This window comes from Aulonocara sp. 'chitande type north' Nkhata Bay, linkage group LG13 (assembly GCF_057382095.1).
Source record: "Aulonocara sp. 'chitande type north' Nkhata Bay isolate Kocher_YH1m ecotype deep benthic linkage group LG13, A_spYH_male_GT1.1, whole genome shotgun sequence".
Lineage (NCBI taxonomy): Eukaryota > Metazoa > Chordata > Actinopteri > Cichliformes > Cichlidae > Aulonocara > Aulonocara sp. 'chitande type north' Nkhata Bay.
The window spans coordinates 10,693,154-10,709,804 of NC_141356.1; the positions used below are offsets into that span (position 1 = coordinate 10,693,154).

General features: G+C 40.0%; 1 protein-coding gene across 1 annotated transcript in view; it reads left to right on the plus strand.

The window, feature by feature from the left end:
- Positions 1–16,651, plus strand: part of macrod2 (mono-ADP ribosylhydrolase 2) — a 421,359-nt gene that overhangs the window by 389,715 nt on the left and 14,993 nt on the right. The window contains exons 10-15 of the mRNA XM_086258668.1: positions 2,381–2,419; positions 4,060–4,119; positions 8,604–8,642; positions 9,071–9,109; positions 11,219–11,479; positions 12,025–12,087. Of these exons, the coding sequence (XP_086114794.1) occupies positions 2,381–2,419; positions 4,060–4,119; positions 8,604–8,642; positions 9,071–9,109; positions 11,219–11,479; positions 12,025–12,087 (501 nt within the window). The remainder of the gene's footprint in view (positions 1–2,380; positions 2,420–4,059; positions 4,120–8,603; positions 8,643–9,070; positions 9,110–11,218; positions 11,480–12,024; positions 12,088–16,651) is intronic.

The window sequence follows — 16,651 nt, forward strand, 5'->3', positions numbered from 1 at the left end:
TTTTTAAAGTGGTCTTGCACAGTAGTTCTGATAGTCTGTGCATGTTTATCTTTTTCACTCATTTGTACACCACCATTTTCAAAGGAGTGGTTTTTAGTTTGTTAAGCCACTGGACACTGAACCATGAATCATTCAAACATAAAACAGGCACCTAACTTGAGGGATGACTCAGTGTTGTGTCTACAGACAGCTTAACAAAAAAAAAACAGTTTTAAATTGTATCTTTGGGCATTTTGTTACTAGAAGCTTCTCACAAAAACGCATCATTTGTTCCAATTTCTTTGGTTGAAGCTATGAAAAATGCCAAAGATAACACAGCCCGACAGACATAAAATATTATTTTTGCACCAACAGGGTGATGCCCGAAGAGCTGTTGACCAAAACACTTGACAGATCTTGATATGGTGTCCAGTGTGTTCTTAAAAAAATCTCAGGTAACTGGACAAAACAAGTATCTGAAAATCACGACCATGGTCGTTCAGCTGATCCATCTACTGTTCACTGAAACCTCATCAGATGTGCTGTTATTGGAAGCGTGGCTTTCAAAAAGCCATTCATAAGAAGGGGAAACATGCAGAAAGGGCTAAGGTATGCTAAATTAAACAAGAACTGGACTCATAATCAGTGGCAACATGTCCGATCCACTGTGCTGACCCCTTTGGATATAAGGGGGGAGTTGCACATTAGATTGTACAGTAAAAACTGTACAATCATATTTCCCTATTTTTACCTTATATACTCAATTTCTATATATGTTTGCACGCTTCGATAAATCTCTGCACCGACTTCTAGTTTTCCTAGAAAATATAAAGAAATGAGTGGTAGCTCAAAACTTTTGCACAGAACTGTACCTATACATTATTATTGGTCCAGTTCGGGAACATTCCTGGAGTTTCACTGTCACTCCGATTGGATAATTATTTAATTTTGCTACGTGGTTGTAGATTTCTCTTCCCCTGCTTAGAAAGTTTATGCTAAGCTAACCATGTACCAGCTATTGTTTCGCGTTTAGCATGCAGACATGAGAGCAGAATCAATCTTGTCATCTATTTCTTAGAGCGTGAATAAGCCTGTGTACTGTCAAACAGCTGATCCTTTCTCATCAGTTATCATATCACGCCATCCTGTTTAAATGTGTATGCGTTTGCGATTTCTTTGGTTTTATGGCCTAGAAAGAAAGCAAGAACCAAAAAAAGGTGTCACACGGGTCGTTCTGGACTAAAACATACTGCACCTTCCCTGTATTGAGCCGTGATCATAGCAGAATCATGTGTGGCCTGATGTTTCCATTCTTGCGCTGTTGTAGTACTGTATCAGTGGACCTTCCTTTGTTTCCCCAAGCAGGGTTAGATTAATGCACTGTACCCTTTTATTCAGTGTTATACAAAAGAAAAGCCTGTCGCTGGATCCACTGGGAGCTCTGATGGTTACACTTCTACAGAACAGATGACAACAGCCTTTCATCAAAGCTAACGCTTGCTTTTGCTTGTTAACCACAGTGCAATCATTTCACAGACTCCTGCACAGCCACACACACACACATAAAAATACACGTGCCCTCACAAATAATGTAATCCATTCATATGAACTGTGCACATGAAAAAGGCAAGTACACATGTACTGTGTATATAGTGGCCTGACACAAGGCATCTAGAGGCATGCTGAGCTGTGCAAGATCTGAGTGTCTATGAGTGCGTATCGTGTGTAGGAGCCGTGAGCAGGCATCCACAGTTCCTCTCTCGCCTCATCTCTCACTCTGCAGTTCCTCCTGAAGCATAAACATCCAAAGCATCCGTCTCATCTCGCACTGTGCAACTCAACTCATCCACCCAGAACACCTCTAGTACACTCAGTCTGTCTCACACAATAGACTTACAGACAAAAGAAGAGAAAATCAAAGGGGGTTTTTTTGTTTTTTTTTAAAGACGCAGTTGTCCACGCCAGCCTGGAGTCCTTGTATTTTCAGGAAATGGGAGGCTTTATGTCATTTATGCTGAGCCTACCAGCATAGATATAATTGGAAAAGAATGTTTCACGAATGTGACCCCCTCTCCCCAAACATATACCCACATACTCAGTCATTTGGTGTAATAACTCTCGATATCCAAGGCCATCTGGTGGGAAATTGAAGGAGGTTGTTGAGTGTGATGAGGAACAGGAGGTGAAAGAGTTTCAGCGAAAAGCTTTTGGAACACACAAATGTGATCGTATTTCCCCGATTTACAGGGGTGGGTGCAGGTTCGAGTTTCATTGTTTGGTTTCAGCAGTCGGCATCATAACACTGTGATATTCTAATATTATAATCATGTTGCCATGAGTCGGCTCGTGCATTATAAAAGAGCCTGGTTTGACACGCTGTCGTTTTCTCCCCCTCTGCCAGACAATGACATGGAGGTTACAGAGGAGCCGCCGAAGGAAGGTGAGTGACAGAATATTTCATGGTTGCCTTTTCACCTTAACACCTCCATTAAAGCACACAGAGGGTGAGTGAGTGGTGTAGCTTCAGCTTATGACAGTGATTTGCTGGGTTTCGCGAAGCAGACGAAATTGAATGTTTATGCATTTAGCGACAAGTTGAATCCCAGGCCTGACTCATCGCTGTTAAAAATACTTCATGTCAGGTGCATTACATTACAAGAGCTTATATCAAAGCCAATTCCCAACACCATTCTCTTCATCCGGCTTACGGGCACAATGCCTTCAGACCACCTAAAGCGAGCGACAAAGAAGCAGCAGAGCTACATCCCTCCACAGCGTGCACCGGGTGATAGCACAAACACAAACTGTCAGCGCATAATGCTTTTATCAACACACCATCTTGGAACGAAGCCTGAAGGTACCAGATACTGCTTATCAGGATAAACTACTGACATTTGTCTGTGCGCTGATGTCCTGAATAAGCAATGACACAAACTGATGGCCACATAGAAGCGCGTGTGTGCGTTTGAATAGCAGAAACAATAGCCATAATAACATAATAACAATAACAGCAGTTTGGTTGTTACTTGCAGACGTACAGTATAAAATTCAGTTTTATGAGCTGTTTGATAAATGTTTGATACCGCCTGTAGCAATTCTCTCCAAGGTAGAGTGTTGCAAAGCAGTACATGAAGAGCTTTTATTTTATTTTTTTTAATTGTGATCACAGTGGGATTAGCAGTGAGGTTTTCCCACATCTAACTGCTCAAACCTCATAGTACATGTGCAGCCATCTGAGCGAAAAGCAATGTTAGTTTTACAGTCTGCAGAAGAAAGTCTTCAGATTACTGTAGATGTAGAAACGAGGGTGCTATCAAAATGTTTTCCTCCAAAAGTCACCCCCATGATCTACCAATTACACGCATGTGTGTTTTCACTTTGGGTGAACATAAAAGGGCTGTTTTATAAGCGCACTGTAAAATGTGATATTCCAAAGTGAAACAATGTGGCTGAATCGTAAAGGCTTGGTCGAGAGGAACTGTTTTCTTGTCTTGACCAAGTGTGCTGGGTTTTTATTATTGTATTCCTCACCAGCTATTTTATGCTGCATACAGTACCACACTATACTGAAACAACCCCTGATAATTCCTGGCTCTGTTGTATCATCATACTAGCCCTTTCCTGGTCCAGTTTGGCCTTGTTTGATGGGCTTCTGCACTGGTGCCAAAGACTGGCCTTTTATTCTGCTCCATCAGCCAGAGTTTGAATCAGTCAGCCTGGAAGCTATTCAAAGGCTCAAATGACTGCAATTCTCACACGGAATGACGCTTTTGTCCCAGACTGTGGTCTGGAGTTGGTGTCAAAGCCTCACATTCTTCCCCTTTTCTCCCACCAGCGTCATTTTTATCAGGCGGGTATAAAACAAAACACAAGAGCCATCATGCTCTCCCACGGGCTTTTGTCGCGTGGTCCACAGAGACAGAACGGCCAAGAATAATCACTGCTTCAAAGAGTCAGCTTTACTCACACCATCTCACTCACCTTGATGCCAGAACGACATGCTCCTTGCTTCCTGGTAGCGTTTTGGGATAAGGATGTGTCTGCTCAACTGAATCACCATTTATTTTTGTTGATTTATAGATAACACAAAACCACCTACCAAAGCAGCAACCGAGGAAGAGAGTGAGGACAACACCAGAGGTAGAGTGCGCTCGTTCTGACTGTGCACGTTTGTTCCGGCTCCTTCTTCTTAACGCGCCAGGGAAACTTTACTGGCAGAGGAAACACTGATATGTGTTTACTTTAAAAACAATTGTTGTGTGTGTATAAAGTAAAGGAGCGTTCTCTTGGTCAGTAATCTCTTGCTCTTCTGATGCCAAGTTCCTCTTTGGGGAAATGAATACAAGATGAAGCTCGGTCTTTTTAAAAGAATGTTTTCTTAGAGGCAAACTTGTTTAAGAAGCCATTATCTGGCTATTCTGCAGTTTCAGCCCCTTTGGATGTGTAATATTGAAACAATTATAGGCTTCTCCGATACGATGGACCAAAGATAATTAGATTCTTACACTGGAGGGTGTTAGTAGGCAATTAAAATCGTACACCATCCATTTGTCTTCAAGCCTTAAGGTTGCAAGGAATTTTTTGAAGATAGCAGTCATGGCTGTTGTCTTTGGGGAAACCGTTCCTCTCACTGATTGTGAGAGGCTGGTCTAGATAGTGCAGTCACTTCAAGGGCGCCACAGCATTCTGTGTTCCTCAACAAAGCACAATAAGTCTTTCTCCCTGCCTCTTCAACATACCTTTGCCATAATCCACAGTAATTCAGTATGATTCACAAATTCAATCATCAGCATTAGAAGGGCATAAGTATTTTGTAATAATCTTTATAAATCCTAATTTATCAGGCCCCGCAGCTTAATAGTAACTAATCCATTCACAAAAGGCCTTGGCACAGCTTTCTAGCATGGGAACAGTCAGTCCTTGACACAACCTCTCTCACAGGGAGGCAATGAAATGATTTTGTGCTGCCTGCACTGTAAAGGTTAGGTCTGGTTCGATGTAGCACATAGGTAGGATTAATCATCGAAAACACTCAAGATTGCACAAAGCAAAGGAAACGCTAAGTGCAAAAACTGTCAGTTACATAAAACAGACATTATAAGGTGCTTGAGAGCCTCGTGCTACTTGTGTGTACCAGAGCAAGCTCTTCTAGCAACTAAAATATGTATTTCACTCTTTCATGCACTATAGTCATTGGTGTAGTGAAGGACCTTTTTGTAAAAAAAAGCATCAACTCTGCAGCAGAGTTGATGAAGTGTGTCTGTCAATATGCCTCTGTGGGATCATTGGTGAAAACATCAAGGTTTTCACCAATGTTTTGCCCTGATAAATACACTGGTTAGTGGACTGAAGGTAATTATAGGATCTCTCCGTCCCACACAGAAGCACTGCTGCATTTACAGCTCTTTTGTCACCTCACAAGCAAAAGGCCTCTTTCGCCTCAGTGGACTCAAGGAAGGAGACAGTTAAAAGCACACAATTAACACATACACCCAGGCCAAACATAAAAGAGCAAGTAACCTGTGGTAGAACTCACCATTCAAACAACACAGCAGCTTCTGTTTTTGAACACTAGACAGCATCAAAATACAGCTTATTTTAATGCATATATTTCATTTAATTTTCAAAAAGGATATTCCACTACACAGCATAGCATACATGATGCACGATTAAGTCATATTAAAAGAACAACGCAGGTGGCTTTCAAGTTTGATCAACAGCATTTTATCTCTTCTTCAAATGAAGCTAACATGATCCAACGTCATCGGCAAACATCCCTGGGGAGTATTTGAAAGGTGGGGGTCACAGACTGACTCTGTGTGTGTGTGATGAGCTGTGCTGTGATGTAATCCACATGAAACAGAAGCACAGCATGCAGACGCCACAAGCTATAGAAAGAAAAACCAAGAGAGGTAAAAAGGTGGCTGAGACACGGAGGTGAAAGCTGGCACGGAGTTCCAAGCTGGACTCGAACCTCTTTAGAGCACACCTGAGTTGGCAAGCAGCACTACAGTGCCCATTATTTGATATCAGATTGGTATTAGTGAGATTAGTGTGTTACAGGACACAGTAAAATATGGACATTAAGCCAGAAATCAATGCCTGTTTGCCTGGAATGCTTGAGAGTAGTGGGAAAGACCGGGGATAGAGAGGGGGGGATGGTGAGAGATGGCACAAAGTGGACATGCAGATTAATAACGCTACGTGTGGACAGACAGTGAGCCTCTCTGTGGGATGCCATCTAGCTCCGTGGTACCCTATAAAGCATCTCTCACAAACGTGCTTACTCTTTACTCTGTGCACACATACCTCATGTGCAAAAGGTCTTTGAACGATTGCTATTGCTCATGTTTTTCCTTTTTCCTTTACAAATGTCTCATGAATTTTTCACATTCCCTCATTTTTTATCTTTTTTTCCTGTCCTTTGCTCCACTTTGCTTTAATAAAAGGAATAGTAGAAAGGCCTGGGGGAGGGGGAGGGGGGATTGGAGCCGAGCTAATGGTTGGATGTGAGTGTGTGTGAGTGTGCACGCATTCCAGCTAACTTGTTCCCATTTCCATTTATTCCCGTGTGAGATATTGCTTTTATTTACTAGTAAACATCAACTACAGGTGATGTTTACTTAACAGGCGTGCAAGTAGGGTCCAAAAGGAAGGTTGAATATCAGCCTATAAATTGTTTATGTCCTTGTAATACTGTAGCCCTGAATGTGATGTAGACATTAATAAATCATTTAAGTGTGTGTGAGACGAACATTTTATTCGGAAAAACATTGCGCTTTTGCTCAGTCAACATAAGTGCAGGCGAGTACCTAAAATTGCCTTTTTGTCACCATGTTTCTTGAAGTGGAATTCATCAGAATATTGACAGTAAAAGTCTCGAGGTGTTGCCCGAACCCTTCTGTGTGAAGTATGTCAGACCCTTATTTACAGTGATGACAGTATTGTATAGCGAGCACTGGGGAGGAAAGCTATGGCAATGCTGCCACCTGGTGTTTCGTATTCATGGATGAGCGATATCCTAAAGGTGTTATTTGGGTTTTTACCTTTTAAAGAGACAGCATTTAAATTGATCTTACCTCAGAGCCTTTAGAAGTCACATCTGCACAATACATTTATTTGTTTTTCCTTCATTTTTGCATGTGGTCTTTTGGTGTGTGTGTGTGTGTGTGTGTGCATTTCATCCACAATCTGTCCCACGTTTTCCTTTATCACAAATTGAATGCAGTTTCATTCAATAAGCCAAATACAAATGATCAAATAACAAAGAGGAAATTACAGTCTGCCTTTTGTCATATCTGATAAATTGTTGTTTGGGACAGATAGATACTTTGGACAGATACAAGGCCCTCGCATAATTTTAAACAAAAAAGGTGACCTCAAGGCTAGCGGAGGATTCATCTTAAGTTGTTTTTCCCCCAATGAAGTATTCTTGTCCTGTCTGTGGCTCTATCTCAAATGCCAGTCATGATTAATAGAAAGGCTCGCCATCTACTGTGTGTCACCAGCATTCTGCATGATGGACAGAGATACTTGAGACAAACATGCAGCACTGGTAGAACTGGCCTTTTTCCCATTTAATGGAGGCTGGCATTTTTATTGTTCTGAGTGCAGGGCAAAATTGCATAGATATGAAAAATGGTTTCTCTCTGCAGCTTGTTAAAAAAGCAATTATAGAAGCTGCACAATAGCCATTGTAAAGCATGTTCTCTTATTGGTGTCATGGCTTTCATTTACTCAATTTGTCCCAAATGTCATTGGTTTATGTGCCTGTCTGTGTGTAAGAGTGCAAGAGTGCAAGAAAGCGGTGAGGAGGGTGGGAGTAGTAACAGATAGGATTTTTATTCATATCAAATTCTGCTTTTTGTGCATCCGGTGGACATTTCTATGGAGTTCAGTTTATAGGAGGATGTAACAGGATAAAGGCTGTAATGACTTGAAATTATAGTTTGGTGATGGCAGCACCTGTGTGTAATGTACGAGTAACGTTCTTCAAATATATGTGTAGCATATATATGCTTTTATATAAAAAGCTGTAAGATGATTCATTTTTATTTGTTTATAACCAAAACTGCAAAAATATTTTTATTCAGTCTAGCTGACCAGGGTGAGTTTGGGCAACACTACAACATCGGCATGTTACCTTATGCACGCAACATAAAGTAACATGCCCTGCAAATTTTCAAAGCACTACTGTGGCTTATTACTTCCCCAATGCTACAAATTTAAGAGCCTCTTTCTTATAACAAAGACCCAAAACTGCTGTCTTAAAGCTAGATATGTTAAAGACCTCCTGTGTTAGTCCCCTGTTGTGTTTATTCAAAATATAGAGTAATTAAAATGTTATTAGAAACATCAGTAGCAAGTATCTGTAAACTCAAACATGGACAGAAAATCCCAACAGTATAATGCTGTTTCAGTAATGAAAAATAACTTAAGGTTGGACGTTGCTGCTTTAAAATGCGGCGTCAACACCCTCAAAATAAATCCTTTGCATTAGGAAGATGAAGAGCTAACAGTGATCATTATTATGACTGTTTCCTTTGCTTTTTAAAACGAATGACTGGTATTATTCATACCGATGCCTCTGTTTGGCTGATGATTTTTTTTCTCTCCCTTTTCAGGTACAGAGGGAGGAGGTGATGAAGATAACGGTGACAATGGTAATGTAGCTCTACGGACCATTAGCGCATGTTCTGAGCCTCTCGGCTCTACCGATGCTTCTTGATGTCATTTGTCATCAAAAATTGAATTTTTTTTCTTTGTTTCAGTACAGTCTTTCCATCCCGTGTGTCACCACTCTAACAAAAAAAAAGTTCTCTTATCACAGAAGCGTGGAACAAAGAAATCCCTCAATTATGTATGGCTTTAGAAGTGACATTCTTTTTCCCTTCGTTTTTGTCACTTAATTTATGCATGTCTTTGTGGATCCATTGCTCTCATACTGTAGAACAAAGGCAAAGCTACAGAAAGAGATGGAATGAAAAGGCTGTTTGAGGTGATATCGAAAGCCAAGTCTATTCAACTCCAGACGCTGGCGCTAAACCCGTATGTTTTCTCTTTTGAATTTCTCTTGTCTTTCTAAATACAGATGAACCTCAAGATGTGGAGATGGAGAGTCAGAGTCAAGGTAAAGTACAGTTACAAATCAAGGGTCCAACGGTGCAATTACGTGTTGTCTGGGTGCAGACTTAAGCTACGTCCGGTATTTTTGAAAATGGAGATTTTCCGTTTTCGTTTTTTTTTTTTAAAAATCCCGTCCACACGTAAACGCAAAAACGAAGGAAACCGCTGCTAGGAACATGCCAAAGCAACAGGTGGCGATATTCCTAACCGTGTAGAAATGTTGGCCAATCAGAAGTCTAGAAGCCTGGGTGGGAAAGAGTAAACAAAGATGGCGCATTGAAGCGGAACAGTCTGGAAGGACAGAAACTGTGTCTATATATAAGCATTTAAACACTGCAGAGAGTAGAATTAACAGTAATGGCATTTTGTCTAAGACCGCCATTGCAGAAATCCATTTCACCGAAACAATAACGTGACTCACATTGTGACGTCAAAAAAGGCGCACACCTTTGACGCTGGTTTTCTATTAACGGAGTTTTCGAAAATTTCCACGCTGGCAGGAGTTATTAAAAATCCCCGTTTTCAGTGACCGAAAACGCCGTTTACGTGTGGATGAAAGGTGCAAATAGAAAAATCTGCTTTTCAAAAATATCCCGTACGTGTGGACGTAGCCACACGTACGTAGATTACTGTACCCAGCACTCACTCAAATAGAATTTTAATCATTACTTATTATTAATCTCTGGGTCTCCTCCACAGTGTGTTATTTGTTTTTTGTCCTGTCTTCCTCCCATAACCCCCAACTGGTCGCGGCAGATGGCTGCGACCAGCTTAGTTCTGCTGATGGTTTCTTCCTGTTAAAATAGGAATTTTTCCTTCCCACTGTCACCAAGCGCTTGCTAAAAGGGGGTCATTTGATTGTTGGGGTTTTCTCTGTATTATTGCAGGGTCTTTACCTTACAATATATACACCACATTGTTGATGTGATTTGGCAATATGTAAGTGAAATTGAATCGAATTGAATTTGATTGAAGCGCACAATGAGAGTTGACCAACATCCAGCTTCTCAGTCGCTCGATCTTTTTAGAGTATTTCTTCCTTTTTAAATCCAACCTGAGCCATCTTGTCAGCAGAGCAGAAATAAGTAGTACACACTGTTTTAAATGTGTATGTATAACACATCCAGAGGCTCTGATGTGTTGTATTGTGCTGACAGCAAGAGCCTCAAATGAACTGTGTGTGTGTGTGAATGTGTTTTAAAGGAGCAACTATTAACTTTGAGCCAGAACCATTTCTCTTTTCTGAATATCCTCTGTGCTGCTGGTATATAATTAAGATTCTGCATTTGCATACTGGCAGCGCCTCGTCTCTCCTCTGTTTTTGTTTTATTCAAATCCAATCCCATTGACAGCGATTTGACAGATAGAGCTTCTCTGAACATGAATTTTGTAGATATTCCATGAGCAAGTTATAGCAAATGCTACCCTGGGATGGTATCCAAGAGCTGAGATATGTAATTACTTTCTCATGAGACATAAACAGAGAGTTAGGAGCTTGGAAGAGCAAAAATATACAATTTAAAACAACACCTGCAAGATAATTCTGCAAAAAAAAAAAAAAAATGCTGCTGTTACATCATTCTCAAGTGTGTGTGTACTGCAGGTGAAATCCAGCCACCACAAATCAATATGATGTTCAATCTGTGGTCTTGGTTACTTAGTAAAAAATGTAGTCTTTGTGCAAAAACCAATATTAGCCAATTTATCTACATCAGATACTGTTTTCATCCACATTTAGCTTTGTGTTATTTTTTACACTCATATTTTGTTCTTTGACTACTAATACTGTACATATTTTTGAATATAGATGACTTTTCTTTAAAAAGTTAAAAACTCTTTTTGGCTGCACGCCCCCAAAAGACACCCTTAAAACCTCCACCATTCCAACTCTTTTGACGATGTTTCCTTCTTTTCTGTTACTTCCATTTAAACTGACAAAGAGCTACCTGTTGGTGTGAATATGTTTGACAGATTTCTGTCAGCAGTAATGAAGCACAGGTTGGTTTTGTGCCACATGTAGCTAGATTTAATAGTAAGAGCTTTGACTCCCAGTGTCTGAATTAATCCTTCAAAATGCACTGCCTTTTATTTATTTATTTATTTGTGCCTTTAGATGGTGATCCAGCAAACGCAGAGCAAAACCCAGAACAGTGCGACAGTAAGAATGAAGTTCAAAAGAAAGATGGCGATAAAGACACCGATGGGGATAAAGACACCGATGGGGATAAAGACACCGATGGGGATAAAGACACCGATGGCGATAAAGAGACCGATGGCGATGAAGAGACTGGAAATATCAATGAAGGAAGCCCCGCCCACGATGAAAACAAAGGTCAAGAAACTGGTACCAACGACAATACAGAGGGGAAGAAAGGTATGTACAAGAGAGCAGTTTGGCTGTGTGTTTTATCCATTCGCATCAAAACCTCTGAGATACTCAGTGTTGATGATAAAAATGATTTCTGATGATGATGATTTCCTTGTTTTTCTGTTGTTTCTTAAATTACAGTTTAATATCCGCAGGGTATTAGGCAGGAAGATATGAATAAATCAGTTCAGTTCATGAAACGTAGTATAGTAAAATAACTAAAAACTAAAATAACTAAATGGAAAAACAGATTTTAAGATTTTTTTTCTTTTTATCAGTAATGTAATGTTACAGTACAGAGCTGGTAATAAATGCACAAACGTCTCAGCTGTACAGACAGAAGAAACAGACCCAAGTGAGGAGGTCTTGGATCTAAACTGTATGCAGACCGAGCCTCACGGTCCACAGCACATGCATGTTTTAAGGCATATTAACAGAGCTGCTCTGACTGAAGACTAGACAGGCTGAGCTGGGTTTTTTTGCAGGCCAATGAAGACTCTTGTGTCATGTTAGAGTAGTGTAGTGTAACATCTGCTTCTTTTCCTTAACAGAGGAAGTGCAGGCTCCTCAAATGGAAGTAAATGTTGTGGAAAATCCTGACGACAATATGGAAGGTAAGATCTGATTTGTTGGATTTGATTTGTATGAATGTGCTTTTCTGGTCCAGTGTGATGCACTTGTATACTTGCATACTGAATTTGTATTTTTGTTGGTCTGTTAGTAGCACTAGTTTATACTTGGAATCAGTTTCTGCCCACCTGAAACATCAATCAGTATAGAAAGTTACGACTGCAGGGAACCACAAGTGGCCAAACACATCTCCAGCAGCCATGATGGTGATGCTGAGAACAGCCAGCATCACATTACAGCATATTCTAAAGTTATCAGTGACTATTATGACTGTGTGGAATCGGCATTGTTCTTTACTTGGCAGATTTTCCCTGAACTGATCATTTCAGTCATAAAAATGACTGTATTTAGCTGTCAGCTTGGTGAAGACGGCGACAAACCGTCTATTTCTCACTTTGATTAGCTGGTATCGCTTTGAGTAACTGCAGCCACTCCAATAATCAGGCTTGCTCTGCAGACTAATGGTATCAGCATATTTATCCCCATACCTTGCATAGCAATGATGCTGTGTATCATAATTGTAGCATGCTAAATCACAGCCTTTGGTTTTTACTACTACTAAAAACGTACTATTTAACTCGTAATGCAATAGTGCTCTTATTTTCTCCTAGCAGAGTCTGGTATGGAATAACATTTTAAAGCTTCTGATTTGTGTAATAGATAGCTTAACGTAGCAAGAAGCTAGGATTAGAAGAGACTTTGCAGGAGAGTCTTGTGTCAACAAATCCTTTGAAAAGTGTTGAGTCTATATCCAGGGCCTTGCATGGCTTATTGCTTTGTCCTATAAACCAACACTGATGTCCCAAACAACTGAAAAACAGATCAATGGGCTAAACCATTGGGTTATTTGTACTTCATCAGTGTGAGCATGGGCACTCTAGTTTATTTGTGGTCATCCATATACCCTCCTGCTGCTAGGATGGCTAGGCTCAGGTAGAGCAGGTCATCTACTGATCAGAAGGTTGGTGCTTCAATCCCTGGCTTCTCCAGTGTGCATGCCAAAGCACCTTTGGGCTCATTAATTAAAGTGTGAATGACACAAATAAAGCATGTGTAGGAAAAAAAGTACTTGTTATAGAAAAGCGCACCATCTAACCAGACTATCTAAGAGTAAGGAGTATATACTAATCCACAGATGGAACTTTTTAAGAAAACAAATGTATATTTTATAGTACTTTAAGCTCTATATATGTGTACTTATTTAAAATATTTTCATGTGCAGTAAGAAAGTGTATTAAGGCTAGATGTAAAATAAAGGATTGTTATGTCAAGTATTCAGACATTGTTGTTGTTAACCAGAATGAAACCACTAAGTATGCTTTACTATAGAAGAAAACAATCTCTTAAAGTAATCTGCTGAAATTGTACTTTATAGTTACTTTGTTGCCATCTCTTTTTTAGCAAAGTTTCCATATATGTAGCCGTTATTTATTAAACCTCTTGAAGCCATTCACTTGCGGGCTTCTCTCAGCATAGGCAGTTTGTTTCTGCACAAATAGATTATCTGTCTTTGTTACCACATTTTTCTCTGGCTTCTCACTGAGTAATTCTTTTAAGAAGTTAAGGCTAAAGTTTGGAACCCCAGCCACCCCACTTCTACTAACACAAAGGTCTCAGTCACTCTCTTGCCTCTATTTCACTTTCTCCTTGACTGACATTCAATTAATTTAGGGTGAGAGTGAACATTCCTGATAGATCTGTCTCAGATAGCCTTCTCCGTTCTCCCTGAAAGCCAGTGAAATATAGCCTTCAAACTCTACAGGATTTTCTTCAGTGGAAAGCTTCACTCCACCCTGTTGACTGCCTCTTGCCTGAGCCCGCTACTGTCTGTCACCGTCTAGGCTTCCATAGGCTACATACTGCGTGGTGGCACAGTCGGGCGGTAAACAGTGGTGCCACTCCTGATTGCAGGCAGATTGCATTTGGTATAGATGAGCAGCAGCCTTGGACGGAGTGCAAACCCAAATAGTCTGAGATATTGAATATCATGCAGACCAACACAGCTTGGCTTAGCCATGCGTAACCAGCTATTCACAAGACAAGACCAAATGATTCCAGAGCAAATAACCTTTTATTAAACATAAGTGTAATCAGGCTGCCTGCTCATGGCTGTAAAGGTTAAATCTGCTTCACTGAAAGAGGTAATATAATAGTTCATAATGATGGGACGAATGCATGAGAAATCAAACAATTTGAGGATATAATATGAGGTTGCTGCACATATACACACATATGTCTGTATGTGAAGCCTGTGTGTGTGCACACAGGGATCTTCTGAGCTTCCATGTGTGACCTTCTGCTGGATTTTCAACACTGACATGACATTATATATCCACTATGTACATTAGGTTCCTCTTCATGTTACTTATTGATTGCTTCTGTCAAAACATCAGGCAGTAACTGAAAGCACAACGTACCTCGGTTAAGTTTTGTAACAGATTTGTGCATTTCTAGAGTACATAAATACCTTTGAAGATTATCTTGCCATTCAGTCAAACAGACGTTACATCTATCATATCTTATATTTGCCTCATTTCCCCAAGAAAGGATTTATGTGTCTTATTTAACTTTTAATCTTTGATAAGCTGAATTATTTTTCCTTACTTTTCAAACTGCCTATAACTAGTTAATAACTTATGCTGGTTGCCTGGCTTTCCAGTGCAGCCTTTCTTTGCAAGACTACATCTCCCAAATTATTCACAGACAACTTTTATTTTCGTATCCCTCCTTCCCTCAATGGGTTGTTGTCCTCCATAGTGTTCGTCCAGTAGCAGCATGGATTCTGGTCCGCGCCACTCTGTCGCTCTGAGTTTGACATTGTTGTGTGTTGCATTGCAAGTGCAACAAAAAGCCCTTCTAAATCTTTGAGTGGCCAGAGCGTATGGGCTGAAACTGATTGGAAATCGCTCCCAAATGTATCTTGGATCCAAACTGCAAGAATGTTGTCTGTTGTCCAGACTTTCTAAATCCATTCTGGATAAAGTCTGAACGTGCCATAAAATGGATTTGGGCTGGCAGTCTGTGCAATCCTGGGTAACTTGGCTGCATGCACTAATCTCAAATGTGTATCCGTAGGATCAAAATCATTGGAATATGGTTAATTATATATATATACATATGTTTTTTACCAGTGATCTTGCCTTGCCATTTCCCATTATGTGCCCTCTTAGTGTGAGCTAACATTACTAATTCAATCATCTCCAAAAGTCTGTTTTTACAAGAATTTGCCATATCTGACTTACCTCGCCGCCTGCCAGGAAGACTGACAGTAGCAAAAATACACCTTTACTTGCACTTCAAAGACCAAAGGCACTTGTAAACAAGCATCTGGCTTTGGGCTCGGTGCGTGTGTGTATGTGCGTTTGAGTTTGTGATTGAAAAACAAAAAGAAACAGAGAGGCAATTACCACGAATCCCATAAAAATGCATGAAAACTGATGGCCACGGAGCTACATTGTTTAATATTTCTTCCCCAAATGTATTACAAAATCTTTTTTTAAACAATTCTTAGCTCCATGTATCTGGTTGTTAATTGCGTGAATTTTTTAAACACTTTCTAACCTGCGTAGTAACCCTATAATTTCAAAACATTGACTGGATTCGTACGCCATGTTGAGCTTAACTAGTGCTTTAAAGCATTGCAAATTAAAACTCTAAACTTCAGTCTGAACATTAACGAGTTAAGATGAAACCATGGTTGCCAATTTGCTATCAGTATCCAAGATTAAAGATAACTCTGATGCCCCTAATCACAAAATCAAGGGAAAAAATCAGTTGAGAAAGGAAGACTCGTTGGCTCTTGTTGAGTAAAGCTTTCTAATTTGTTGCTGGGATAATTGTTCCGTTGTGTACATCATTTTATTGACCACAGAGCAGGATTTGCAGTAACTGTAGCAGACATCAAAGAGCTACACTGTTCCTGAGGATGTGGATGCATCCTTATTTAAAAATTACCCACTTGGTATTTTCTAGTCTTTTAAACATTCATACCAGGAGGCCACGCTGATTAACCTCATAATGAGCAGGTTACAATATTCATATTATTATTCACATTGAAGGATTCATTACAGACAGACTGTGTATGTCTCTACAATTTTCTTAAAAGGCCATCCTGTTTTCCACTTGCACATTTATATCTGTGGTCTCCCAGTTGCCAACAACGTTGGTTGACACCCCGTAGCTCTCACGTAGCTCAATATTACACATATGGAAGTGTGTATCACAGCTAAGCATGTCAGTCCCAGAAGAATCACACTAAATATCGCAAAGCTGAATAAAACAGTTTTGTGTTGTTCGTTTTCACTGTCGTCATCTTTGTAACTTGTTAATGTAATAATTTATTCAGTGAGTCAGGTTTTATCACTTCGTATTACCAACTACGTCCATCTCGTGTTTATCTTTCTCGCCTGTTTGTATACTGTAAATATGTTGCTCGGTTCAAGTATTTAGTCCTCCTGTTCTTAACTATATATCTATATCTGTCTGACCTCAATGCAACTTTATAAGCATCTAAAAGCAATAACTGAAGTGAAGATTATATTATGGGTT